The sequence below is a fragment of the Lissotriton helveticus genome, chromosome 8 (assembly GCF_964261635.1).
Source record: "Lissotriton helveticus chromosome 8, aLisHel1.1, whole genome shotgun sequence".
NCBI classification, from domain to species: domain Eukaryota; kingdom Metazoa; phylum Chordata; class Amphibia; order Caudata; family Salamandridae; genus Lissotriton; species Lissotriton helveticus.
This window is the reverse complement of record NC_136069.1, coordinates 311,870,166-311,896,773: the sequence shown is the minus strand read 5'-3', so window position 1 is coordinate 311,896,773 and position 26,608 is coordinate 311,870,166. Positions and strand designations below refer to the sequence as shown.

General features: G+C 43.4%; 1 protein-coding gene across 1 annotated transcript in view; it reads left to right on the top strand.

Moving 5' to 3' along the window:
• Positions 1–26,608, top strand: part of LOC144771608 (cytochrome P450 2J6-like) — a 501,433-nt gene that overhangs the window by 35,010 nt on the left and 439,815 nt on the right. The window contains exon 2 of the mRNA XM_078655981.1: positions 4,719–4,881. Within this exon, the coding sequence (XP_078512107.1) occupies positions 4,719–4,881 (163 nt within the window). The remainder of the gene's footprint in view (positions 1–4,718; positions 4,882–26,608) is intronic.

Below are 26,608 nucleotides of genomic sequence, written 5' to 3'. Positions count from 1 at the left end.
TTCTGCTAGATACAGATTGAAGAGTAGAGACCCAATATGCATCCCTGCTTTAAGCCTCTATTGGTCATGATTGTATTGGTGGTTGACCATCTTGAGGAAACTCTTATTTTTACCCAGGGTCAGTGTATATGTATAGGGCTATGAAAGCGTTCAGTAGGGGCTGGGGGATGCCCCATTTTGTTAATTTTTCCCAAAGTTTGGGGTGAACAACGCTGTAAAAGGCTTTTCGGAAATCAAGGAATCCCAAATAAGGCGATTTTTCTTTGGTGGCGAGCATACTCTCAATCATGTAAGCTCGGCAGATCAAATTATCTTCGATGTGGCAGCCCTGTTGGAAGCCGGTTTGAGTGAAGGTTATTAATTTGCGGTCTTCCACCCAGGTAGTCAGCTCTTGTAGTAGAACACTTGCATATGCCTTCCCTTCCACATCAAGGAGGGCAATCAACCTATAATTGCGGGATTGGACAGCGGACCTTTTTTGTGGATGGGGATGAGAAGAGATCCTCGCCAGGAGTCAGGAATGGGCCCACCCATTCTACTTGCCTCAAATAAGGTGGCCAGCAAAATGGCCCACTTATGAGTGGATGCTTTGTATATGTGTGTTGGTATGCCAATTGGGCCTGGTGCCCCCCCAGGGCACCTTTCCTTTATTATAAGTGCAACTTGGTTTGGAGTTATCTTAATAGTGGACGCCAATCTGAGGTGGGAGTTAGTATGGTTAGGATTGAAGAGACTGGGCCAGTTGGTTCTGGCTGGCTCTACATAGAGTGCTTCAATGTAGGCCTCCCATTCAGCAGGAGAGATGTTTGTTACAGTGGGGAGTTGGGCAGATCAAACATCCTTATTTACTCAGCTCCAGAATCTTATTTGATCCTTTGATTTTATAATTTTGTGGGCGGTTGCCCAATGATGTTCTTCTTTGATTCTCTGAAAGGTGAACCTTGCCTTCCTATATTCCTTGCGAGTGATCAATATTTTATTGCCCAAGGATTTGTAATCACTGTCGTTGTAGGTGCGCCTGCACAGTAAGTTATTTAATTTGTGCTTAATGCTCATTGTAAATTGCTTATGCTCAGAGAGGCAGGGTGTACTTAGCGTGAAAGGAGTGGGCAATGGGTGTTGTGGTTGGCGTTCCACCACAACACTCATTGATTTTGACGCTGCCCCATATTTACAAGGATTGAGTAAATATGGGGTAGCACCAAAATTAAGATCGGGAAAACCTGGTCTTACCCTGGTGCAACAAGGAGAACATTTTAATTTCTCCTCATTTTGCTGTTTCCATGTGTGCTGTGATGTGCAGCACAGATAGAAATAGCAAAAAGGCCATTGATTATTTATGTGCAGGAAGGTGTTCCTTCCTGCACATAAGCAATGATTTAAAAAAAATTACATTTTGCAACTTCTATGTGTGCTGCATTAAGCAGCACACATAGACATAGAAGTTTCAAAACACCATTTCAGATTGTTTATGTGTAGGAAGGGAACCTTCCTGCACATAAACAATCATTCCCCTTAACGCATGCACCCTTGCACTATGGTGCAAGGGTGCCTACGTTGGTGCTAGGGAGCTAACTTAGCACCAGCGCGGGGGGAAACGCAAGACTGCCACGTGTTCTTGTAAATATGGTGCAGCCCTGTGTTTCAGAAGTGGCAGAGCGCAGCGCTAAGCCAAGAAGGCTAGCACAGCGCTTCGCCACTTCCTTGTAAATATGCCCCTAAGTTCTAAAACCACTTTCACATAACAGTTACATTAAATGCAACTTCAGCACGTTGTTGGATTTAATGCGCCCATTAATTTAATACTTTGAATTGTATTGCTAGCTTGCTCCAATACAAAGATAGACTTTATTAAATTGAATAAAGCCTTCCTCATATTAGCCTACAAGGCTAGCAGCACTACAATACGGAAAACGACTTTGGCTGTTTTCTTTACCAAGGCATAAAAATATCTTTTATATTGTCCCATCTTTTTGTATAACAGTAGGGGGTCTAATACTTAATAAAAAGGTAGTTTAGGGCTGTGGAAGTACTTTCAATTCCACAGGTCGAATTTGGACACAGGGCAGGCCTGGCTTTAAAATTACACCAGACACCACAGCAGTCCACTGGGGTCTCTAAACCTAAAGGCCCTACCATTAACTCGGGACTTACAGGTAGGTATTCTTTGCCAATTATAATTATACCAATTACCTAATACCTTGAGAGGACAGGGTACTGGCCCTGGGCCTGGTTAGCAGAGCCCATGGCACTTTTAGAGTCAGTAACCACCAGCATCAGTCAAAAGAAAATGGGGTGATCAGGGCAAAAACAAAGACTTTCCTACAGCTGCCACCATCATGCTCCTGTTGCTTAACTCACGGGGAAGGCGGTAGCCTTCCACCACTATTAGGGTAGCGCTTTGGGTGCCCTTCTCAGTCCAACAAGACCACAATCTGAAAAGACAGGCCTGTGTCATGGTGCACACATATGATCTGCGTTTGTCTACAAAACAGATAAGCATTAGGGATCCAGACAACAGTACAGTCGGCACTCCGGGCAGGGGATCATGTCTCTCATGTCTCATATTATGCAGAGAACTTTTAAGTCCCAACAAATTTACTACTGCCCAAAAAAACAGTAATACATCCAGCACCACATATGGCCAGCCATTTACACAGCAACACCCTCCCATGGAAAATAATGGAGCTAGGGACTGAAAATGAAACCCCATAGGAAATAATATGAAATCAATTACTTAGAATAGTTAATAATATAAATAACTAGCAGCCCGTCCCGACGTTGTCCAGGTATGAATTGCTGCCGGCCAGTAGTATATTGTTTTGTAGGTTTTCGTTTAGATAGCATTTCTTATCTGTGACAGGCCTGTGAAACGCTCCGATTCACAGTGCACTGCTGATGCACTTAAGAGTGCGCGTTCAGTAGTGTGTGAACTCGAGTTTCCCTACTTTATTGTTCCTTGTAATATTATATAGCGCAAACTCGACAACATGAGCACAATTTACATTACAGAAGAACACATTCATTTGTGGTAGGCACGGGGAGACAAAGCGATTTGCCTGGAATCACAGGATGTTGAGCTGATGCTGAGATTCGAACATAGCTCCCCAGCTCTAAAGTTCGCAATTCTAGAACTTGTGGCGGGAGGTGTGTCTAAAAGTGTATGTCGGTGCTGGCCATCAATGAGAGAGACCTGTGCATTTTTGAAATGGGTGGTGAAAAAATAGGAGTATGTTGCTGGAGATGTGGGCCGCCGTGCCATCAATGTACTTACCGGGGAGGGTAAACACCCATTATTCCGCAACTTTCTTTCCTCATACCATCACTCCGCATACTTTCATTACGAAAGTACCATGACTCCGCAATGCCATTATAACGCATGGCATTACATTTTATATGCTTTTACCACGCATACATTTACAACGAAATTCGTTGTAAATGCATGAATGGTAAAATCATGTTTTTTTTAAGATGTTTGGATAAGGTAAGTATGGGTATAGGGGTATATGTTTTGGAGTACTAAGGTATATGTTTTGGGGTGTTTGGGTATTTTAAGGGTTCAGATATAGTTTTGGGTTATGGGGTACAGGGGTAGTTTTAGGGTTTAGGGATAGGTATGGGTTTTGGTGTACAGGGGTATTTTTAGGGTTCAGGGCTAGGTTTGGGTTTTGGGGTATAGGGGTATTTTTAGGGTTCAGGGGTAGGTTTGGGTTTTGGGGTACAGGGATATTTTAAGGGTTCAGGGCTAGGTGTGGAGTTTGGGGTACAGGGGTATTTTTAGGGTTCAGGGCTAGGTTTGGGTTTTGGGGTACAGGGGTGTTTTAGGGTTCAGGGGTAGGTTTGGGTTTTGGGGTACAGGGTTATTTTTAGGGTTCAGGGTTAGGTTTGGGTTTTGGGGTACAGGGGTATTTTTAGGGTTCAGGGGTAGGTTTGGGTTTTGGGGTACAGGGGTATTTTAAGGGTTCAGGGCTAGGTTTGGGGTACAGGGGTATTTTAGGGTTCAGGGGTAGGTTTGGGTTTTGAGGTACAGGGGTATTTATAGGGTTCAGGGCTAGGTTTGGGTTTTGGGGTACAGGGGTATTTATAGGGTTAAGATGGGCTAGTGTTTAAGGGTGTTGGGGTATTTTAAGGAGTAAGGGTGGGTTATGATTATGGGGTGCAGGGGTATTTAAAGGGAGCAGGGTGGGATTAGCACACGATATGAGACATGGCATGAAGGGCGGAACATACCACATGGCCCCAGCGTTTGTCACGCCCCCAACACACGCCCACAGCACAACGCAGACACGCCCACAAGGGACTACTATTCTGGCACGGTTCTTTTACCTTTTAAATGTATATGGTGGGCGTCTGCATTGCCTATGTCCTTCTGCTGCTGCAACTGCACTTTCCAACGCTGTATTGGGTGTTGTGATTGGTGCTGTGGATCCTGAGATTACCCGCCTCAAAGGTTTGGCCTCTCTCTTTATTATATTAGTATGGATTATAATTTTGTGTTACAAACAAATCTAGGAATAACACATATTTAAAACTGAATTATATAAGAATTTCATAAACATTTTTCCCTAAAAATGTATAAAACATTTTTTGAGACTCATGCAGAGGACTGTTCTGTCGCAACAGAGGGCAATGTTAATGCAACTGTATTTTTTTATGATGTGTTGTGGTCATTTATGGCTCCAGACCTTAGAGAATCCCTTTGTGTTTTGTACCCACAGCTTGCAAAGACCTATGGAAATACAATTACTGTGTGGGTGGGCCATACCCCTATAGTTGTAATGAATGGATATGAAGCTGTGAGAGACATGCTGGTATCCAAGTCTGAGGACACGTCAGGACGACCTCGGACACCTTTTATACTGAAATATGGGCAAGAAAGAGGTACATTCCTCAGTACACTGATAACAAAGTTCAATTGTATGGAGTAGCACCAGACTATCTATCCCTTCTATGTCCATATCAGTCGCTATATACTTAATTATTTGCTAATCCCAATACCTGTTTTTGTTTACACTGTGATTAGGCAGATGTTCCAATTGTGTGAGTTTTTGCCAATGTTGCTAGCAGCACAATGTATGTGAATGTATCGATTTTTGAATGTATTTATTTTTCTTAAAGCCAACACACCATTGACTTGCAAAAATAAGTAAGTGCACACAAGCATTGTGCTCCAGTGTCCTTGATAGCACTAAACTGTCTACTCCAAGACCGCGGCTGACTACAATTTGAGCCTCTTGACCACTGTGCCGTTATTCCGCTTGGTGAACTTATCCTCACTTTTCTTCCTGGCAACCTCCTGTATTTTACACACTTCTAACCTTTCTCACGCTCCCTTGAACGTATCCAGACTGTATTTGCATTCCTGCTTCACTACAATTGCACTTTCCTTGGCTTCATTTAGCACTCTTTCCTAGCTGCACTGACATCATAGTACCAGCATGACTTTGTTTGGCCCTCTTCATCTAATCAGACTGGATGGTTGACCTTCATTATCTCTTGTTGGTCATGATCAGGATTTTGCAGTGGAGGTCACTCAAAGTTGAAGGAGCAACATCTGCCCTTGTAAACGCTGGGTAATAAAGTTCTCAAAGATTTTGGATTATGATGCAACAACCTTCCAAATGCAACATCTTGAGAACCACCGGGCAGCGTTTGGTTGTTTCAGCGGTTCTGAGTCCAGCACGACCAACTTCAAGCAAAATGTCATGACCCCTGACAAGATCATGCCACCTTCAGGCTTCCACTATCTACTCTAGGGATGATTAGAAGGTTTTATTATATTTCTCTTTTTACACACTCTTCCTCCAACCAAGGCTATAGGACTAGTTAACATCATTCTAGTTTGCACCGCTCTCTGTTTCCAAAGGCTCGGGTCCCTAACAAGATGATGTGTCAGCTTGTTGGGCAGTGGTCATGTTTGTACCTTGGTTGTTTCACCAAATTCAATAAAATTGGTTAGCAAAAAAAAGTACAGATGATGGAGTTTCGTTCCTCCTCCACTCCCATTGTCTTTTCGTCAGACAGCATGCTCACGTCATCCTGTGCCAGGAACCTCACTTTAACTAACTATGTGGCTTGGGTCATTGATCATCCTAATTGCCATTGCAACCAGGTTTCCATGTAGTGGTAAAATTCTACATTTAATATCATTCCTGATGAAGAAAACCTAGTTAAATACTTATGGCGTGAGTAACCTTAACTATTTCAAAAGGTCACTGTCTTGCTTTCTCTTCAGAACACCTGAGCAAGACTTCAAAACATGAGGATACAATGTGAATACTCTTCAAAATAAGACTCTGCACCCCTTTAGAATCCCAAGGTACAATATAAACAGAGCTCAACACTCATTTGCCAACTAAAGGGAAATATGTATTGCAGCAAGGTCTCATTTAGCAAATAGCAATAACGCACATGTAAAATAAATGCATATAATGAATGTATACACACAAGAATAAATGCATAGAAAACTATGTACACAAGAATAAATGCATAGAAAGATAACTGCATGTACACAGGAATGAGTCATTAAAACTTGGAATACATCACCAGCTTTAGAATCACAACTTGGAACCCTGTTAAGAGTCTAAAGCAGGGAGAAGTCCAAAAGGGCACAATAGCCCTGGGCAGTGTTTCCACTGTGCAGGAGAGTTCCTGTCAAAGTGCCAAGAGGCCTCTGTCTTTATACTCTTCCTAACACAAAGAGAGGCTTCTAGAAGCTCCCCTTTTCTTCATCTGCTCTGCAGGTGCAGACTGCACTCTCTGCATCGAGGTGATGCAATGGAGCTGGCCAGGCTCCGATGAGAACTGAGGCAGATTTCTTCACTTTCTCATCTTTGGGCTGTGCAGACCACACTGTCTGTTCTAGCAGCTTATCTCTCCCACTCGGTGAAGCGAAAAATATAAAACTTTCTGTGTGTGTGCAAGTAACCTGAGCCTGCCTGCCTTCGCAGCTGGGTCAGACAGAAACAAGATGAAACGTGCTCACAAATTGCTGTTAGAATAAAATTTAGTCAATGGTCAATGCATGTTCTCACAATATAGAATTGCCAGTAGCATTAGAGTCACTGGGGGGCTCTTCCCTACTAGATAGCTTTTTTACAATGACACAATTCAACCTCTCCGGGACAGACTCATGGCTAGGTCTTCCTACCATCAACAATCTTAGCTGGCCTCTGGCAAAGTCAGAAACACACATACATTACTAATATATGGATCTAGAGCTCTGGATGGCATGCCACCTTCTTATCTTTCACAGCTCCTTGCAACGTCAAACTTTTAGACAATCAAAATATATAACCAGCACAAAAATTGTCTTGTGAAAATTCAAGATTGTGCCCCTTCCAATTGTATTTCTTGAATCAGCACAATTCAAGGCCCACAATACCTGAATTCATGAGGGGCTTTAAAACCCACCTCAAAAGCTAGGGTAACAGTAAAAGCTTTACCTGAAAAGGAAATAAGCAACTTCCAATCCCTTTTTGTGTCATGCCTGTCGGGTTCAGGGCAGCATTACGCTCATGACGACTTAAAACAACATTCAGTTTTGTTTTCTATGTTTTGTTCTGTTTGTCTACGTGATGCAAAAACTTGGTTGGCAATGGTTGACAGAAAAGATTACACGGGCATTGGCGCATGCGTAGTAGCAGCGCATGCGCGGAAGTGTAGTGTTCCCAGCCTTAAGCCCTCCCCAAACCTGCAGGAAACGCTTCGCGTTTAGCCAGTGTGTTACCCTTGTCATTCCGGGTCGGAGTTGGCGTTCGAGGAGCTAGTGGTTCGAGTTTGCTGCTTCCTTTCGTCCGGCGGTTGAGAGCCCGTTTAGAGAGTCCGTGAGTCTTTAGGAGCGTCTTGCTTCTGATAAAGTGTTCTGTTCTCGTTTTCCGTGTATCAGATTGTACCGCTGTGCACGTTTAGCGGTGTTGTTAGTTATTGGATTTTCTCTTGAATAAGTCGGTTCAGGAGCCTTTTGCCACATGATTTAGTGGTGTTTATGATTTGGCAAAACCTAAGCAAGTCATTAGGTTCAGGATATTCTTTGAAACGTTTTCAAGTTATAGAACCGGTGAGTTGCACAGTAACCGGAGAATATAGTATTAATATTGTTAGCACAATATTTACCGTGTTACTTCTTATTTAGATCACGGCTACAGTGGATAGACCATAACAAGTCCGATATCCCCGGTCCCAGAAACGCTTCTTTCTTTTCCTTATAAACTTTCTCCACATTTCATAAGGTAAAGATACATTACATCACACTCCATATTTTGGGAACATAAAGGGAGGGTGTTTTACTGCAGTGCTACCACCAGAGGAGAGTACATCATCTGAGTGAAGAGGAGTGTGGAGCGCCATTTTCTTTCCCTTTCTTACCCTTGTTTTGTTCCCCTGTGTTCCCCTTGGTTACTTGTCGGGCGTTAGTGCTTATTCCTGGCGCCCGGGGGGTGACGAGGGGGAGACAGGGTGTTACGCATCGTGGCTCCAGGACACTTCCGAGACAAACAAGGTGCGTGCATTACATTTTGGCTCCTCTGTCCTACTGCATTTCTCTGGCATTCAAGGAAATACATAAAACTGAGTCATTATTTAAATATTTGTATATATGTGTGAAATAATAGCTCTGTAAAAGTCCTCATTACTGCCCAGCTTATATAGAGTAGGGGTGTGCAGGGTAGTACAATCGCTCACGATTCTTTCACATTTTAAAGCTTCACACTTTACAAGGCTAAAAAAATAAAGAAAGAAAACGACTGGATCAGTGGTTGTTCAATGAATCGGGATGCATTCTTTCCACCACAATAGGGAATTATGGTCTACAAAGGGCAATGTGTTGACTGCCGCTGATTGGTAACCATTCACTGTATTCTAATTTAAGTCCACTTTGGTGAAGTCCATAAACTCTGCCTTTGACCCCTGGCCCCAACCCAGCAAGGCCTGTCTGCTAGACCTAAATTGCTCTAGCCAAGTATCCAGCAATATCCCTCACCCTGGCCTTTTGACCCCATGCCACCTGGATTTCCCAACACCACTTACCCATTGATAATGGAAGGACTTCAGACTACAACAGTCGCATGCTCCAGCACGCCCTGCTATCGGGTACCAATAAACAGCAATCAGGTTCGGCACCACAGGGGAAGCACTCCCTAGAATCCCATCTTTCAGCAGCACTGACTCTGTACTTTAAAAGCTGTGGATAAGAGGGGTCGGGGTGTTAGGGAGAATAACAACGAGAGAGAGATCAGGAAGTAGACGAAGATTAGTGAATTTTCACTGTTGAAAAGTATTTGCAATAAGGTATTGTAACTTTCGTGGTCACTTTTTGATTATTACACAAATAACTAATAATGCTGAATTATCGTTTTCATCTGTTAACAACCATCCCTTGAAAATAAAAAAAGAATGGGACGGCTTACACTCAATGTGGAACGCGGAGTGACACCTTTTCCTAGAGATATGGAGATGATGAATGCAATGATGGCAACTATTTGGCTGGTTCCGGGTAATTACGGAATTTTCTCTCATATTTACCAGGTGGTCGGCTAAATAGTAGAGATTATGTACTATTAGGCCAGTGGCTCTCCTGCATAAAACTAGTGAAAGGAGCAGTGGCAGCTGGTGTATTTTTAAAGTGGTGAGGCGAATAATTGTACCCTAGTACAACGCGCAAGCGAGCGAGCGAGCGAAGCGAGCGAGCCCGAACTGAAAAAAGGAGGGTGCGGGGGGGTTCTCCCCCCGCAAGAAAATTTTGCAAAAAGTGGATTAAAATGGTGGCTTTTACACCACATATTTACTGCAAATTGTTGCATACACAGGATCCAAATATAGCATTTTAAAGCACAAGTGTGAAGAAAATATTAAATGCATATCAACAATGTGCCCAATACTCTAACTGGTCTGCTTGCAAAATGACCCCCAAGCCCCCAACTCTGCCTCTTTACTGTATTGGTTGATGAAGTCATCAAGGTTCGCACGAGAGCCGAGGCCAATGCAGCATTGTGGACTCTGCACACACATCTTATCTGCCGCTCTCCCTCTTCTGATGCCACTGGTACCCCACTCCGCCCACCTGTCATTAGTGGGGCCCAAAGTGCGAGCTGCATTTCCTCAAGGCAATAGTGATACGGAAAGCACGTCTGCTCAAGAAAATGCACTATACACCTTTCCAATATAGACCCAGCAGGGTATGTGAAGTGCTTTTTCTACTAACATGGCCCACTACCTCACTAATCACTCAGCCATGGTGCTCATATTGAAGATGCAAACTTGAGTCGGCACCTCTTTTTTTGGTGTATATAGTAAGCTGACTTGCACTTAGCAGCGCATCCCGAACAAGTGTGTGGAGATATTCTGGACCGAGTGAAGGTGAAGTTGGCCCAGTACCGGTACTACCTCCACCATGCAGTCCACCACACCCGTTTCCAAGGTTACCACATAACCCTCCTCGTGGCGATGGCGTATTTATGTCAGCGATGTGGCAGCCAGTCCAAGTGGGTGGCTGGAGGCTGTTCGTGCAAGCTGCAGGTGAGGGAGAGAGTTGCCCTCCTCTGTGGTTTGGGGCCCAGGCCTGTGCATCTGCTGCTGATCTTTGTCCAACTATTCCTTTCTTTACTATTCTGGACCAGCCACATGCATGCCTGACAGTCCTGCAAAGCACATGAAATCATGTGAGTAGAGTGCAAGAAGCATGCATATTAAGGTGCAAGAGCACCCGGTCTATCTGCCGGTGTCAGGGCACTGTTTGTGCACCTCTTGCCGCCTCATCAGGGGTGCTGCTTGTGAAGACAAGGAAACACGCCAGAAGATTTACAATTAAGGGACGAAGAGCTGTGCATCCATGGAGCCTTCCGTGTATCAGGCTCTTGTTGTGGAATTCCAACTACACTGAGTGGAGAGGGGAGGTGGCAGTACCACACCTATGGAATTGGAAATAAAAATGCCAAGCATGGGGCTCAGTACCCTCGCTCTCATTACCTTAGCCCAGGGCAATAGCAGGTCTATACAGTGTATGGTAATCAGGCAGTGCCAGAAGAGCTGGTATTTCAGGTCAGTGCGTGGACCATCTTTTTGGCTTTTTGTGGGCCTGCTTTAGTCTGGGGACCCATTTGTTACTGTTGATTTCTCTGGTATCAAACAATTCCTGAAGCAAGCACCAATGCATGTAGTCCACTATACCTTGCAAAACACCTACACTACACTGCTTGTCTTAACAAGTTAAAACTGCCCCAATTTGAAAAGGTGGGACATTTTCTTAGCTACCTAATTCAGTGTATGTGACCACCTTTACTTTGGTGCCTGGGCCTATTTTCTATCACAGTCTGTAAAGTCATGTGCAGGGGCCATTTTCCACCCACATTACCTTTTCAAAAGACCTGACTGTTCTTTTCCTGTAATTTATGCAAATGCCACTACTTTCTGGGAGAGAAAAGGTAGTTAAGACAGGGCAACAGATGAGTGCTGCGAGGCAGGAAGTAAAAGAAGGAAGGGCATGCATTAGGGTTATTGAAAAGAAGGATAGAGAGACACAGAGATTGAGAAACCTATCTACAGGAAGTAAAGAAATAGAAACGAGAAACGGAAGTCTAAGGTGTAAGTAACAAAAACGGGAGGGGAGAGGGGTATACGAAGATGAGAGAAACGCAGGTAGGAAAAAGAACGATGGATAAAGAAAATGGAGCAGAGTAGAGACGAGGGAAAAGAGAAGAAAGAAGGCCAAAACAACAGAGAAATGGAAAAGAGATGGGAGCGGGAGAAAGGGAAAGAAAATGTGGCACGAGAGAACAGGGGAAAAAAGAGGTGGAGGAATTAGTGGAGAAAAATATTAGAGGGCTAAAAGACAGGAATAATATAGACTTTGGAGAAAAAGGACCGGAAGAAGGAACATGCCAAATATATTTCTGTGATTCCAATAGTGTGCCATCAGACCAGTATTTTGGTTTCTCTCTGAGATGCAATTTAATCCAGATAAATGGCACAACAACTGACATACACCTAAAGCCTGTCAGTTTGATTGGCGTTGTCACTGGGTGTTAGCTGTTTAAGACAAATGAGTAACAACAATGATTTCCTATAAATAATTAACATTGTAAATGTTTAAATTCTGAAATAGTGAGCCCGTGAATTAAATAGAATTGAGGCCTGTGGAAGGAGTTTTGGCCATCAATTATGTGTGCTTTATGTTAGATATGTATCCGCTTTTTCTCTGCATATCTTGTCCATCTGCACATCTTCAACCCCCTCTCTTTCCTCTTCAGCATCCTCTTTTCACTCTTCCCCGAATGCCCTTCCTAACGTCTGTCACTTAACCGCCCCCCAACATGCACTGCACTCCCTCAAATGTTGAGCACTTAGATTTCTCTTACTTTTGCCTTGCAAATATTTTGACATCAGTGTACCCTTCACACACATATCCACAGAATTTCAGATACAAATGAAATACACATTGTTCTGTGTACTCTGCTGAAAGGCCAACCCACTGACAGGCACTTTGTCAGGCTTCAGCCTGAGGACCCAATCAAAGCCCCTTAAACACCTGGCATGGCTCAAGCTTCAAGGTGTGCACAGAAAAAAATACAGATGAACAACAACATTATAAAATAGCTAACTCGTGGGGAATAAAAGATTAAGTTAAGCATGTAAAATAAGGGAGGAACTAAATCGCTGAAATGCATTCCCTCTATGTTTTTAAGATTCGTGGTTTGCAAGTCAATCCATGTTTTTGGCATCAGTGTTAACTTAGGGGCATGCTAAGTTCACTAAGTGACCTTATTAAAATTAAAGAAAGAATCAGTGTGCTTTAAACCGTAAGTGCACAACAGATGCTAACTATTACCATAAATATTACTTTATGTGTTTTTCATATCCCTGCTGTCCTTTAGTTTATTTACCGTTGCATATGTTTTGGTTGTTTAGGCTTGCACTGGTGGTTGTAATACAAGGGGAGAGGAGTTGGCCTAACGGCTAGGGTGGTTGACCTCGAATCTGGGGAACTGGGTTTGAGTCTCTGCAATGATGCTGAACATCCTGTGATTCAATTTACTTAATCTCCCCGTGCCTAACAAAAATGAATGTGTCCTCATGTAATGCAACTGGTGCTATGTAAAGCGCTCTGATACCCGATTCGGGTCAAATTTGCGCTATATAAAACTCTGTAAAAGAAATAAATAAAGGGTGTGCACTGGTGGTTGTAATACAAGGGCATGCACTTGTGGGTGTAAAATAAGGGCGTGCTCTGGTGGGTGTAATACAAGGGGTTGCACTGGTGGGTGCAATGCAAGGATGTGCACTGGGAGGGTAATGCAAGGGAGTGCAATAAAAGGGTGTGCACTGGTGGGTGTAAAACAAGGGTGTGCACAGGTACAGGTAGGTGTAATACAAGGGTCTCTTATGCTTCTGGAGGTCGTGGTTTTGAGTTAATACTGGCCGACGCTGGCATGTTGTACTAATCTGGAACATCAGACAGCTGACTGACGCAATCTAGACATGGCGGTCTTTTTTCATGCAAACTCTGGAGAGGTCACATATGGTGTTGGGTGGTTCAATTCACACTTGATGAATGTCCCACAATTAAGATACATGAATTTGTTAAGCCATCCAGGCCCGCATTAATGTACAGCTGCTGTTCAGCACATGCACCTCGCCTACATTTTTCTTCCTTGACGTTTACAAGTAAAATATAAGGGCCTACGTTTTAAACACTACCATTTTCAATGTTAGAGTATGTGTTTCAGAGTTCATGCAATATAATCTGATGAAGTACACTGAAAGTTTCTTCTTGTTAAAAAAAGACACGATCTTGAACTCTGAAACACTAATACTCTAACAATGTTTATTTTCCAATCTTTTCTTGACAAGCATTCCTGGCCTGTGCGCTGTCATTTGAGCCAGTGTCGACCTTTGACTCTTCATTTCAGTTTTATCAAAGCTCACCCACCTCAATAGTGCTCTTCGTTCCTCTGTCTGGGAAGGATCACGGGAGGGGTTAGCTGAAAGCTCAAAGGCTTTCCTAAATTCTGCGCATTATGCTTTGAAAGTCGAGCTGATGCACTGCGCAGAATCCAGTGCTCAGCTTCCTAACTACAGCCAAACCCACCCTTCCCTTTGTCGTCACAGAGTGGGCTGGGTTCCGTGATGCTCTCTGAGTCTGACCCCACCCCTCCCTGTGACGACAAAGGGAAGGGTAGACTGTTGTCCTTGACTGACGTGAAGCCCTTGGCGCCTCAGGGCTTCAGGCTGAGGCGCCCGCAGGCTAACGTGAAAGAAACGTCATCAAGGGGTGGAACTCATCCCAGGAGGCTATGGAATTGCCTGGCTGATGACCTCACAGACCCCAGGGATGTGAGATCGTCCGCTCGGCAATTTCACTGATTGAAGCCAGGCTATGCAAAGTGCGCCTGCGTCAATCCACGGACTTCACCATAGCTCAGCTACTGTACCAGTTAAGTGAGTTGTGTGTCTGAGGCCACGAGTGAGTGCTATTGAAAGTTTGTGTGCGTGTGTTTTAAATCTTAAGTTTTTCTAATGTGGCTTTGAGGCTGAATACAGGGGCGGCGCCCTAACGCCCACAAGGGGGAGCCGCCACTGCAAAGGAGCAAACACAAGGAGATGATGGATGGAGTGCTGAAACTTTTTAGACACTCATCCCCAGTCACAAATCTGGGTTTAATCCACCATCGTACAAAGGAGCATCATCAGTTTTGCCAAAAGTTGTTTCTGGGATAGGTCTGAATTGGCCAACGATCTCTGCAAGAATGTTAGAACAACGTTCATATCCCAGAAGTAGGTGTATTGCAGACGGGGAGGATTAGAAAAACAGAAAACTCTCATGACTCCACTTACCAGAGAATGGTCCCCTATTGTTTTTTCGTCAATCGATGTGTGTTCTGCAGTTATCGCAAATCAATAGTTGTTCCCCGAGGAGTAGGCTAGCCCAGAAGAAACAAGTTTGGCTGCGAAATTGATGATAAAGGCAATGGAGGCACCCAAGCGATACAGACTCCATTCATTGCATCAACCCAGCCATCTCCACCATGCTGAGGCATATGCTTTGTGAGCGTACTTGGACCAAGAACGGAAAATGAAAGATTCTGACTGTTCTGAAAGGCCTCACAAGGTCCAGCAGCTCCTGAAATGCACCAGGCCATGAGATATAGACGGTCTTGCTTCATCAACGATGTCGTAGGCCTGTGGGATCTAGAATGTGATCCTGAAGACAGGAAAGCTGGATTGGAAAGTCGCAGGACATCTCCAGGAGGACGGGAACCATGGCTGAGAACTCCGCAGGATATCCAGAAGGTCTCCAAAGGATCAGTTCTGGCTTCTAGTTGTGAGTTTAGGTTGAAACTCTGGAACTCAGAAGGAGAGGAGGGAAGGTATAATGGAGTGGAAAGGCATCTATAACAAGGGTCATTGGATCTGGTCTCCAGGAGAAAAGCTTCTGTAGTTGAGTGGACAGACAAGATGCAAATGGGTCCGTATTGCACCTACCCCATTGATCCTGAAGTAGTTGAAAGATGGTTGGATGCAATTTCCACTCGCTGGAATCTCAGAGATGCTGCAAGTTCCAACTGGCCACTGTATTGTCACGGCCCGGGAGATACCCTGCTGATACCAAGATGCAGTCTTTGGTAATCTCTACAAGGACGCATTTAGTCCCCCCTTGTCTGTTTATGTATTGAACGGCTGAGATGTTGTCCATCTTCAGCACAATAAAGCAACTGGCTTTCCACTGTCTAGTGTTTTTCTAACGAACGGCCCCGTCAGGAGCTTCTGGCAGTTTATCTGTAAATGGGATTTGCCTGGAACCCATCTTCCTCCAGTGGAGATATCTCCACATCTGCCTCCCAAACCCCACAAACTAGCATCTAACTCAATGACTATATGAGGATATGGTCTGAAAATGGCTCTGCCAATGCAGGCTGCCATGTGGTCGAGCCACCACTGAAGTTCTTACTTGGTGTCTGGGGTTAAACTCACTAGTAAGCACGGGTGGAGTTCTCCATGAAGCGGCAAAAAAACTCTGTAACGCTATGCTGAGTTCCGTGAGAATGCGGAGTTGCTTGTTCCGCATGTTTGCGCATGTTCGCAAAATGTTTCTGACATTCGGCAACGTGGATTGCGTGTTCAGGGGGAAATATCGAGCAAACTTCACCACGCGGTCGCCAATGGGCGCTGCCATCTTGTTTTTTTACTCTTTGTCATGGTTCTGGGGCCTGTTTCGAATCCTCCCAATATCTTTTCAATCCTTTGTTTCTAAAGCATATTTTCGGATCTGTTTTATTTATTATCTATCCCTGTCTCTTCCTAAGTGTATATTTTGCGTTTTTTTTCTACTTTTACTGCATTATTGTACAGTTTTTCTATTACTTGCTTTTTATTTTCCCTACTTCTTCCCCTGAATTAATTTTTTACTTCTACGTTTTCTTTTACGCCCCTTGTCCCCCAGAACCATGGCTAAGGGTACTAAGACTAAGCAGAGTGCGACCAGGAGCCGCTTTCCTTGCAGAAGGCGGCGCCTGGTAGGGGTGCAGCCCGGGCCTTCTTCTCGGAGGTGGAGGTGGCTGCCCTAGTTTTTTTGTGTAGCCCTACTTCCCCTTTACCTTGGCAGCAGGTGGCAGGCGTGGTTCTGGCTATGGGATCCAGGAGGGTCACCGCGAGGGTGCGTCAGGCAGTGTTTCGCTGCTCTGAAGTCCGGGGCACCCACAACCAACTGACTCAGCTTGACCTGCTAGGAGTTGAGGTCGTGGGGCTTGGTGAGTAGGTAATTTTTATTACTAATATGTGTTCTGTCCTGTGTTATTGCGAATATTATTTTCTTTCCCAAATAGCAAGAATACTGCTGCTTACATGCACGTAAGTTATGTTTAAAAATCATATATTATGTGATTGTTATTCTTCTAAACAGGTGCTCAGCGCTAATAATCTCACTTGTTTGCAACTTTGTGCTTGCTTGGGCTGATTATGTAAGATAGGTTAGAGAACTTAAGTTAGGTAATTCAAACAAGAGAGACTCCTTTACTTTGTCCTGTCACTAAGATAGTGGTGGGTAGGTAGTTGTAGTTAATTACTTAGTAGTCGTTGGTCATTTTTTAGCTGTCCGCGTGATGCGTTCTCCATCACTGCTGCTGACTCCTTAGTACAACCTTTTGTAGTTTGTTAGTTAGTGAATAATATAGCAACTCAGCATCAGCACCCAACCAACAATTTAGTGTATGCAAAATGCATGTGTCCATCTATGCATTTTTGAGGACTAAAATAAATGCAGACTTAGTGAATTGGCCCATCAAAGGGGGTAGATTCCTTGATGATTGCGAATGAGATCGGAACTTAGAAGAAGCAAAAATAATTGTTGGCGATTCATTCCAAAGTCTTTGGAATAGGCAGGCTAGGTGGTACTTAGGTTTAGGATTCTGGATTTGGAATGGAACGGTGGAATAATAAACATGAATTTCATTGCCAAGAAAAAATGAAAAGGTATTTCTCTGTTGGAAAGCAACAAAAAAGTGGATTTAAAATGGAAGAACAACGTTGTTTCAGGCCAGATTCTATGTCAGAACCGGAGGCTCCGATTATGCTTCTCATTTCTTTGCTTTGTAAATCACAGCAGCCAATTAGAGAAAAGTAAATAAAACACTATAATACCCATGAACACCTCAATGTCACATGACCAACCATAGAGTATACTCCTATATAAACTCTGTGCAAGGTAACAGTGTCCCCTTTCTTTGCACCTCCGCAGCCAGTGATGTGCTTATTCACTAATTTCTGATCTATGTGTTTGCCACTGTTTTAATTGTGGGTTGCTATTTTATGGCTATTTAATTGCGATTGATGAGATTACTTATTGGGTCCTTGCGACCATGTTTGCTTTATTTAGCCTGGCATGTTGAAGGTTTTTCCATCTGTTACCTTCCTCACCTTGCGGTGGCTTTAAGCTAGCTCGCAGTCACCAGGTCAATATTTCCATGCGATCCTTTCCAAGAGCTTGTTCATTTTGCCTGTGGAGTAAGAGTGAAAGGGAGTGAGGACTCGCGTCAGGCTTACGCGTAGTACTCTTTCAGCATTCACCAACGGCCTACATCGCGCATGTGCGGCAGCCATTTTGCCCGTGCTCATCATTTCCTCGGGCTGATACGAACACAAGAGCAGTGTTTAATGCTCTAAGCATATATTTAGCTCGGTAATGGCTCCCGGTTACCCCCCTTTTAAGATTGTGCAGGGGCTGTAAAATATGTTGCATAGGCTCTGTCTAGAGTGGATCTGGCAAGCCCTCCCTCCACATTTAATCTGCAATACCTTGCTTGGCTTGCCTGGGGTTGCTCCACTCCCCCTGATCTTTGGTTCCTATAAACTACCTGAAGGCCTTGTCTGTGGGCTTTACACCTGGAGTGGGAAACAACCTTCCTCACAGGTATGTCAGACTTTTATGAGGAGGAATATGGTGAGGAGGATCCCTCTGGATCCATGGAGCAGGACCTCATGGAGGCCCTAGACGCAGGAGTACAGCACTCCATGAATAAAGCCCTTGTCAGAGCCATAGAGCCACTGAAGTGCCACTTATGTAACTATGCCCAGCAGCAGGGCTGGCTCCCCACCTCAGGCAGCAGCCCCAGAGCCAGTGGGAAAGGGACCAGGAATCCCCAAGTGGCAGACTTCACAAAATTGCCCAGTCTATGGCTACTGACCACGATTATGGAAACCCCATGAATGAGGCAACTATCACTGAGATACCTCAGGAGGACGATGATGGTACCTCGTTGGACCAGGTGTCTGATCAGGAAGAGGCTCCTAAACCCGCCTAGAGATCGAAGATGGAGCGTCATGTTGAGAAACCTTCCCAACCTAAACTCCTGACCCTTGAGCTGACAGAAATAGTGCACCCAAATTCAATGGCCTGGCTCTCCCCTCAGGAGGTAGCCGACTACGTTTAATCGCACCTCCGGCAAGAGTTTGACAAAGATGTGAGAGCATGACTCCAGTCAGAGTGCCCCTGACCTGACCTGGCAGACAAAGTGGCAGAGGTGGATCCCGCAATGCTCACCTACCTTAAGAAGTACTCCAAAGACCCTAAAAAGGGCATAGACAGGGCATGGAGGACATGCCAGGACAAGCTCCTAGACATGGTAGGACCCCTCACAAAAATCCTAGAGCTAGGTTTTTGCGCCAAGGAGTCTGCAAGGGCTATCAATTCAGAAGAATTGATTGGCTGGGCACAGAGAACGGTCTGTCAACTAGGTAATGCTAACTGTGCTATGTCCAGCGAGCGACATCGCTCTATATTGTTAAAATTGGATCCTAAATTGGCCGAACTTTCCTCCTCTGAATCAGGCCCTTTAGCCCAGGGCCTGCTCTTAGGCCAACCCTTCTTAGAAGAGCTAACTAAGTTTGTGGCCACCTTTAGTGGGATGGATAAAGCTCAGGGTTCTCTCAAACGGGTTTTTCTGGCGGTTTTTGGCAGGGTCGGACGATACCGAGGGCGGTCGTTTGGCCGGGGATATAACCGAGGCGCCCCGCGTGGCTAATACCACCAGCAAAGAGGGGGCTACCACGATACCAATTACAGTAACTCCTCCTTCTACCCGACCCGACGTGCCAAAAACCGTATCCGAAAGGGCAGATACGGAGGTAATCAGGGCAGACAAAAGGAGTCTGGAAATTCAGGTGAGACTAATTCCTTGTACAGAGGTAATTTTGGGGGGCAGGATAGTTTTTTCTGCACAATTGGCGAACAATCTCGCAAGATGCATGGGTCCTGGAGACAGTGCAGGGGTTCAAGATCAATCTTTACAGCGCCCTGGATCAGTTTTCCCCTCTCCTCAAATGTTTTTTTCCAAACAAGATCAGGACTTCGTCTCCGAGGAGCTAGATTCTCACCTTCAGAAAGGGGCAATAGTGACCACAGAACCTCATCCCAGTGGCTTTATCAGCAGCATCGTCCTAGTGGAGAAGAGGGGGCTAGTTTTAAATCTAAAAGATTTCAATGGATGGGTAGTATATCGTCTCTTCGAGATGGAGGGCATCCATCTATTGCGCGACCTCCTTCAAGAAGAGGACAGGCTAGTACGTCTGGACCTGAAAGATGCGTATCTGTCTGTACCCATCTACGTGCCCCATTGCCGTTTCCTACAGTTCCACTGGCAGGGAATCTGTTATGAATACCAAGTACTCCCTTTCGGCCTTTCGTCAGCACCATGGTGCTTCACGAACCTCCTGCGGCCAGTGGTGGAATCTTTAAAAGCAAAGGGTGTCCGTCTGATCATTTACTTAGATGACATCATCCTCATGACCCTTTGCCCTCACCTAGTGGTGACCCATCTCAAATGGATGCTCGATCTTCTGCAGAGTCTGGGGTTTCTTGTGAATCCACAGAAATCTGTCTTAGTGCCAGCCTAATTGACAGAGTTCTTGGGTTTCCAGATCGACTCTCTGACTTGTCAGCTCCTCCTTCCCTCTCAGAAAGTCAGGTCATTGAAGAGAAAGTTGAGGTTGATTTGAACAGGCAGATTGTGTCATTGAGATCTGCAGCCCAGATCGCAGGACTACTTTCCTCATCAATTCAAGCGATCTTTCCGGGTCCCCTCCACTACCGAGCACTTCAACGGCTAAAGATTCAGCATCTCCGGAAAGGCCTTTGGGTATGCAGATCGAATTCCCCTCTCAGAGAAGGCGAGGTTGGAAACGCAATGGTGGTTAGACCACATGGAGGTTTGGAGTGGAAGAGCCCTCTTCGCATCCAACCCAGAAGTGGTGATAGAATCCGATGCCCAGCCGGTGGGGTTGGGCAGCCCATTGTGGTCAGATTTCAACTGGAGGCCGATGGTCGCTGGAGGAACTTTCGTTGCATATCACATGTCTAGAGCTTCTGGCAGGCTCATTTGCGATTTGATGTCTTTCTCCTCAGAAGACAGATTGCTGCATCCTGCTTCGCATGGACAACGTATCTGCAGTGAGATACATGAACAAACCTAGGGGGACCAGGTCCCGAAATCTAGCGGAGATCGTCGATTTTTGGCACGTTTGCCTTCAGCACAGAATTTCAGTGATAGCGGAATATCTCCATGGCCGCAACAACAAGGTGTCCGATTGGCACTCCCGGCATCTGCTGGATTTCATCGAATGGAGACTCCCTTGCAGGGTCTTCCAATCATTGATTTGTCTCTAGGGTCTGTGCACAATAGATTTATTTGCATCTTGCCTCAACAGACAACTGCCAGCCTTTTTTAGTTGGCGTCCGTATCCGGAGGCAATTGTCATGGACGCGTTTCTACAGGTCTTGCCAGAGTCCCTCTGTTATACCTTCCCTCCGTTCATGAGGATCCCCAGAGTTCTGACTCACACTTGATGCCATCACTCGCAGTTAATTCTGATCGTCCCACTCTGGAGAGCTCAGGCATGGTTCCCTGTGATTCTGGAGATACTTTGTGCAGGTCCGATCCTTTTTCCACCGTGGTGGAACCTGTTGCTGGACCCTCAAAAAAACCCTCAGCCATTGATAGAGTCGGGGCAACTTCCTCTGATAGCTTGGCGGGTTTCAGGGACAGATGGAAGATCTCAGGCCTTTCAAGAGACGCTGACAGATTCATTAACGAGGCCTGGTTGGCTAACACCCATAAGCGATATTAATCTGCCTGGAAACGTTGGTGTGGCTGGAGCTCTCAACGGGAAGTGGATCCCGCTAAAGCACATGTCTCTTTGATAGTGAACTTTATGGCTTTCCTCGCTGCCTCAGGATTAGCCGCCAGGACTGTCAAAAAATGTTGGTCGACCATCTCAACAGATCCTGTATCAGTGGATGGTAAACCAGTTGTTGAACATCCCCTTGTATGTTAGCTGCTCTGGGGCATCCAAATGGTTGAACCCCCTTGTCCTAAATACTCAGAATTATGAGATTATGGGAAATTCTGAGATTTCTTGAAGCCTGGCCCTCTAATAAATACTTATCCAGAAAACAATTGTCATCCACATTGACTATGCTATGTTGCTCTGTTTGGTGTCATGCAAGAGAGTTTCTGACATTAGGGCCTTAGTTCTTGCGGGATTTACATTCTCCCTAGATGGAGTGACCTTTACTATCTCAAGGCGGACTAAATGCAATACCTCTTCGGTATCTTATCCAGCCTTTCCTAATAATCCTAAGCTGTGTGTTGTTCAATGTCTGAAGCTCTACGAGATAAGTACAGCTGAATTTCGTTCAGACATGAATGGTCAGTTATTAATTGCATTTCAAAAACCATTTCGGCCAGTGACTCCAGCTACCTTGTCTAGATGGGTGCGCTGGCTCATGGGGGAAGCTGTAATTGATGTATCAAAGTTAGGGGCTCATTCAGCTTGAGGAGCTATGGCGTCTAAGTCTTTCTCTTTGGGGGTCAGTCTGGCTGACATTATGAATGCAGCTGATTGGTCAACAGAGACCACATTTAAGTCTTTTTATTAGAAGCCTATTGTGGATGTGGCATCTGTAGTGGTGGCTAAGCTTTGAACACGCATAATAGGAGCCTCAGGTCCTGACATAGATTTAAACATTTGTAAACATTCGTGACAAGAATTTTCAATTCTATTAAGGACATGGGGAGGCGAGGATTAGCCCACCCAAACGCAATATGTATTTTGCATTATCTTTGCATGGTGATATATTTAAAATCCATTTATACTGCAGATGTATTTCTATGTTTTTCCCTTCCTTTTTTCTGATGGATTTGAGGAAATATCGGATACGGAGAATGGTTTACGGCGTATCCTTTGCATTTTAGGTGCTGATAACAAGTAATGCACGATGGAGGACATCAATCTAAGGTTTCCCAAATTCTAAGGAGGATATCGAGATTCGCTGGTTCAGGACCCAGGTTCAGAGGTCAAGCCCTGTTGGGCTACTGGTTGTCTCTTCTGGAGAGGGTTTTTCATCCAATAAGATGGTTTCTTCAAGAGCAAGTTTCATGTTATGGACTTAACAGTTGGATTTCATTCAAAGAAAGAGGACACTGTTACCTTGCGCAGAGTTTATATAGGGGTATACTCTATGGTTGGTCATGTGACATTGAGATGTTCATGGGTATTGTAGTGTTTTATTTACTTTTCTCTAATTGGCTGCTGTGATTTACAAAGTAAAGAAATTAGAAGTATAATCCTCGCCTCTGTGTCCTTAATAGATTTGAACATTCTTATCACAAATATTTACAAATGTTTAAGTCATGCACATAGGTGCAGATAATGTGATGTCATTGAAGAAATGTTGGGAAATAAAGTTTATAATAAAGTTTAATTTTGTTTGGCTCTTGTAAAAATGGTAATATAAATCAGCGAAGAAAGAGTAGCATAATCCAAAGCCTGAGCCTCCTTTCCTGATATACTATTGTACATAAATAGTAATAATATTCCTATTCCGGAAAGGGAATAATAAGCAACACATGATAAAATAAACAGTTAGACCCATAATAAATTATATGTGTAGTGAAGGGCACATGTGATCACTCGTATCAGTAACACTTTTGTGACAGGTCAACAAGAATGGTGTCAAAGTGAATTTTAGAACATATCAAAGAAATATATATTCCTGTCTGGTAGATGTCATGTCACACTGACCAACCAATATTCCAGAATGGAAACAGTTCGTGGAAGAAAAAGGAAAATGAAGAAAAACTACAGCATTATCGGTATCATAGACTTATAGGATCCTATTCCATTCTTTCTTGGTGTTCAAGCCACTGGTGACAGATCGGCAGCAAAAATCCATTTACATTCCAATCTGGGGATTAGAGTCCAATTTGCCACCATCAATATCTTGCCAATAGATATAATTTTCACTACATATGATTCTGCTACTGTGTTGGAAAACACAGTATTTTACTTTTTGAGAAGTCTGTCCAGTATAGAGGAAAATACACAGGCACTTAATGCAATATATCTTGTTGATGGAGTTACAGATTTTTTTTTTAAACATCTTTTTTTATTTTAACCATAATGCTCCCAAGGCCGGTACACCGCAAGTATAAAGGCAATGTAGAAGCACAACAATATACACCATAAAAGTAATCAGATGTCCACAGCATGACAAATGTCAACTAAATACACAGAATGTAGGCCCCTTGTATTCATTGATAACAGCAACCATTCAAATCCACCCCCTAGGAATGCAGCTCCCCATCCATGGACCAAGGCTAGCTGGGCAGAATTCTAGTGGCTCAATGGCTGGCTCAGTTCCTCCATATCTTGTGGTGCTTCTGGGGGCAGCCCTTCGCAAAGTATATATGGAGCTTTACAAATTTCTTCCGAGCACTCAATGTCCATGAATAACAGTCTTCCAATTATCAAAATGTTCAATTTATTTTCTTCATTGAAAAGTTCATTTCTACTATTCCATAACGTTCTGACGCAGCCTAACATTTTGACGCAGCCAACACGTGTTTCGTCTGGTCTGTGTCGACCTTTGACTTCTTCAGGGCTGCAACCCAAATGATAAAAGATATACATATTCAACATTAGCTCCACATATGGAGGTTCATTCAATTACATTGATATTCACAGGTTCATCATAAATCTTGATATGATACACCCTCATGCCATAAAGTGTCCATAGTAAAAGTAAAATCTCGGACCAAATTCACACTCAAGACACCCAAAGTAGTGTAAACATCTATTTGGATATAGTGCAAGTAGACACCAAAGAGTAGTGTCATTCTACAGTTATAAGATCGTAAATCATGACTTTTATCATTAGATGCGGTCTGATCGAGCTACAATACACCATCATAACATTATTTTAAATCAATAACGGTTTTAAGATGTTATCATTTGATATTTGTCTCACCCGTTTGTGTAGTACCTCTGATTATGTATTGTCATCATAGTTGGCGAGTACTATCTACAAAAAGAGTTTCCAATGTTAATCCGAACTATCTAGTTTTTCAATCATATCACCATGTAACGTATTCTTATTTTTAACCCCTCACCTCAATTTCACAGATTTATCCTTTTTGTTATCCTTCTGCATATTTGCCGTAATTTTATAATTCTTCCTCCAAGGTGTACGTGTACGACACCTGTAATATTAATGAATTCTATCAGTGTTACATTAACTAATCCTTTTACGTTTATTCGTAACTCTTAATAACACAACCAAAGTTCTTGCTTACCTGTTTGTCTTCTAGTGTATACCAAAAGTCGTAGCGTTCTACGTCGGCGCCATCTTGCTGCTCCTATTTATGCAAGGGCTAGGTAGGTGCCATTTTGGTAAAGTGTTTTACGATCACCAATAATAATATTTATTAAAGTGCTTATAAAACCAAAATGAGATTGTAGATTACGCACTTTTTACAACGTTAGATTTATAATGTGCGTAAAACTAAATATCGAACTCACTCGAAATATGCCATTTCACTCAAAAGATATTGCGGTCGCCATCTTAGGTTGGGCCGCTATATCTATGTATTGCTCTTTCATCAAATTGCCATTTGTCACGAGATTGCGGGATTAGACTTGGGTCGTGTCGCAAATCGAGTAATATGTTATGATATTGTTTACACAATCTTATAGTTAATATGTAATTTCGTACTCATTTATTTTATTGATATACCACGTTATTTCATCAATTGCTCCTTCTAAGTTATTTAACTAGTAAGTAGGTGATTCTGATATCTACTTCTATAGTTTTATCCTTGATTACATTTGCTAATGTCTATTTTCTTTTAAATTAATTAAACCAGTAGTTTGAGTATGTAGCTAGTTGAATGTTCTATTATGTTATATATATGGTGTATTGTGCACCCAGAGCGCTACATCTTCTGACAATAGTACCTCATAAAGGCAATATAAACAGGTTTAGGAGTGAAAGGGAGAGTTGATCATAATGTCTTAATAAGAACTTTTCAATCATTCATAGTATACAGATAATTATCACAGTTGATAGTACATTCTCATGGTTATTGTACCTACTTCTTTACATTCTTAGTATCATTTACAGTCTTTTAATCTAATATCTCATATAATCATCTCATTACACATCTTTCCCTGGATATATTCAAGTTAATATATCAAATCATTATCCTTTAAAGTTCATAGTATTCAGTAACCATATACATCATTCTTGTCCCAAAAAGAATTCATATTCATGATCAATATTGAGTCCCTGTTCCACCGGTTTCAATTTTATCAACCACATTACTTCTCTTCTTCTCAATGTCAGTAATCTGTTACCTCCTCTAGGGTCAGGCTTAATGTGGTCAATACCATGATAACTAAAAATATGATGCTCTCTATCATCATAGTTCTCAACCATATGGGATGCTATGGGGTAGCGTGTATCTCCTTGTTTTAACGCTCTATAGTGTTCGGTCATCCTGTCTCTCAATATTCTAATCGTGCTTCCTACGTATATTTTACCGCAGGTGCAAACGATAACGTACACCACATAGGTGGTATCGCAATTGATAAACATTCCAATAACATTCTCTCCTGTTTCATTGTAATTGAAGGTAGTTACTTTCTTCTTGGCCCACCTACATGAGTTGCATCTCCCACATTTATGAAACACTTTATGCCTAGTTAGCCAATCTGAAGTCTCCAGTTTCTTTGGATAACTAGGACTCAACATATTAGACAAAGTCAGTCCTTTCTTAAAAGTGAT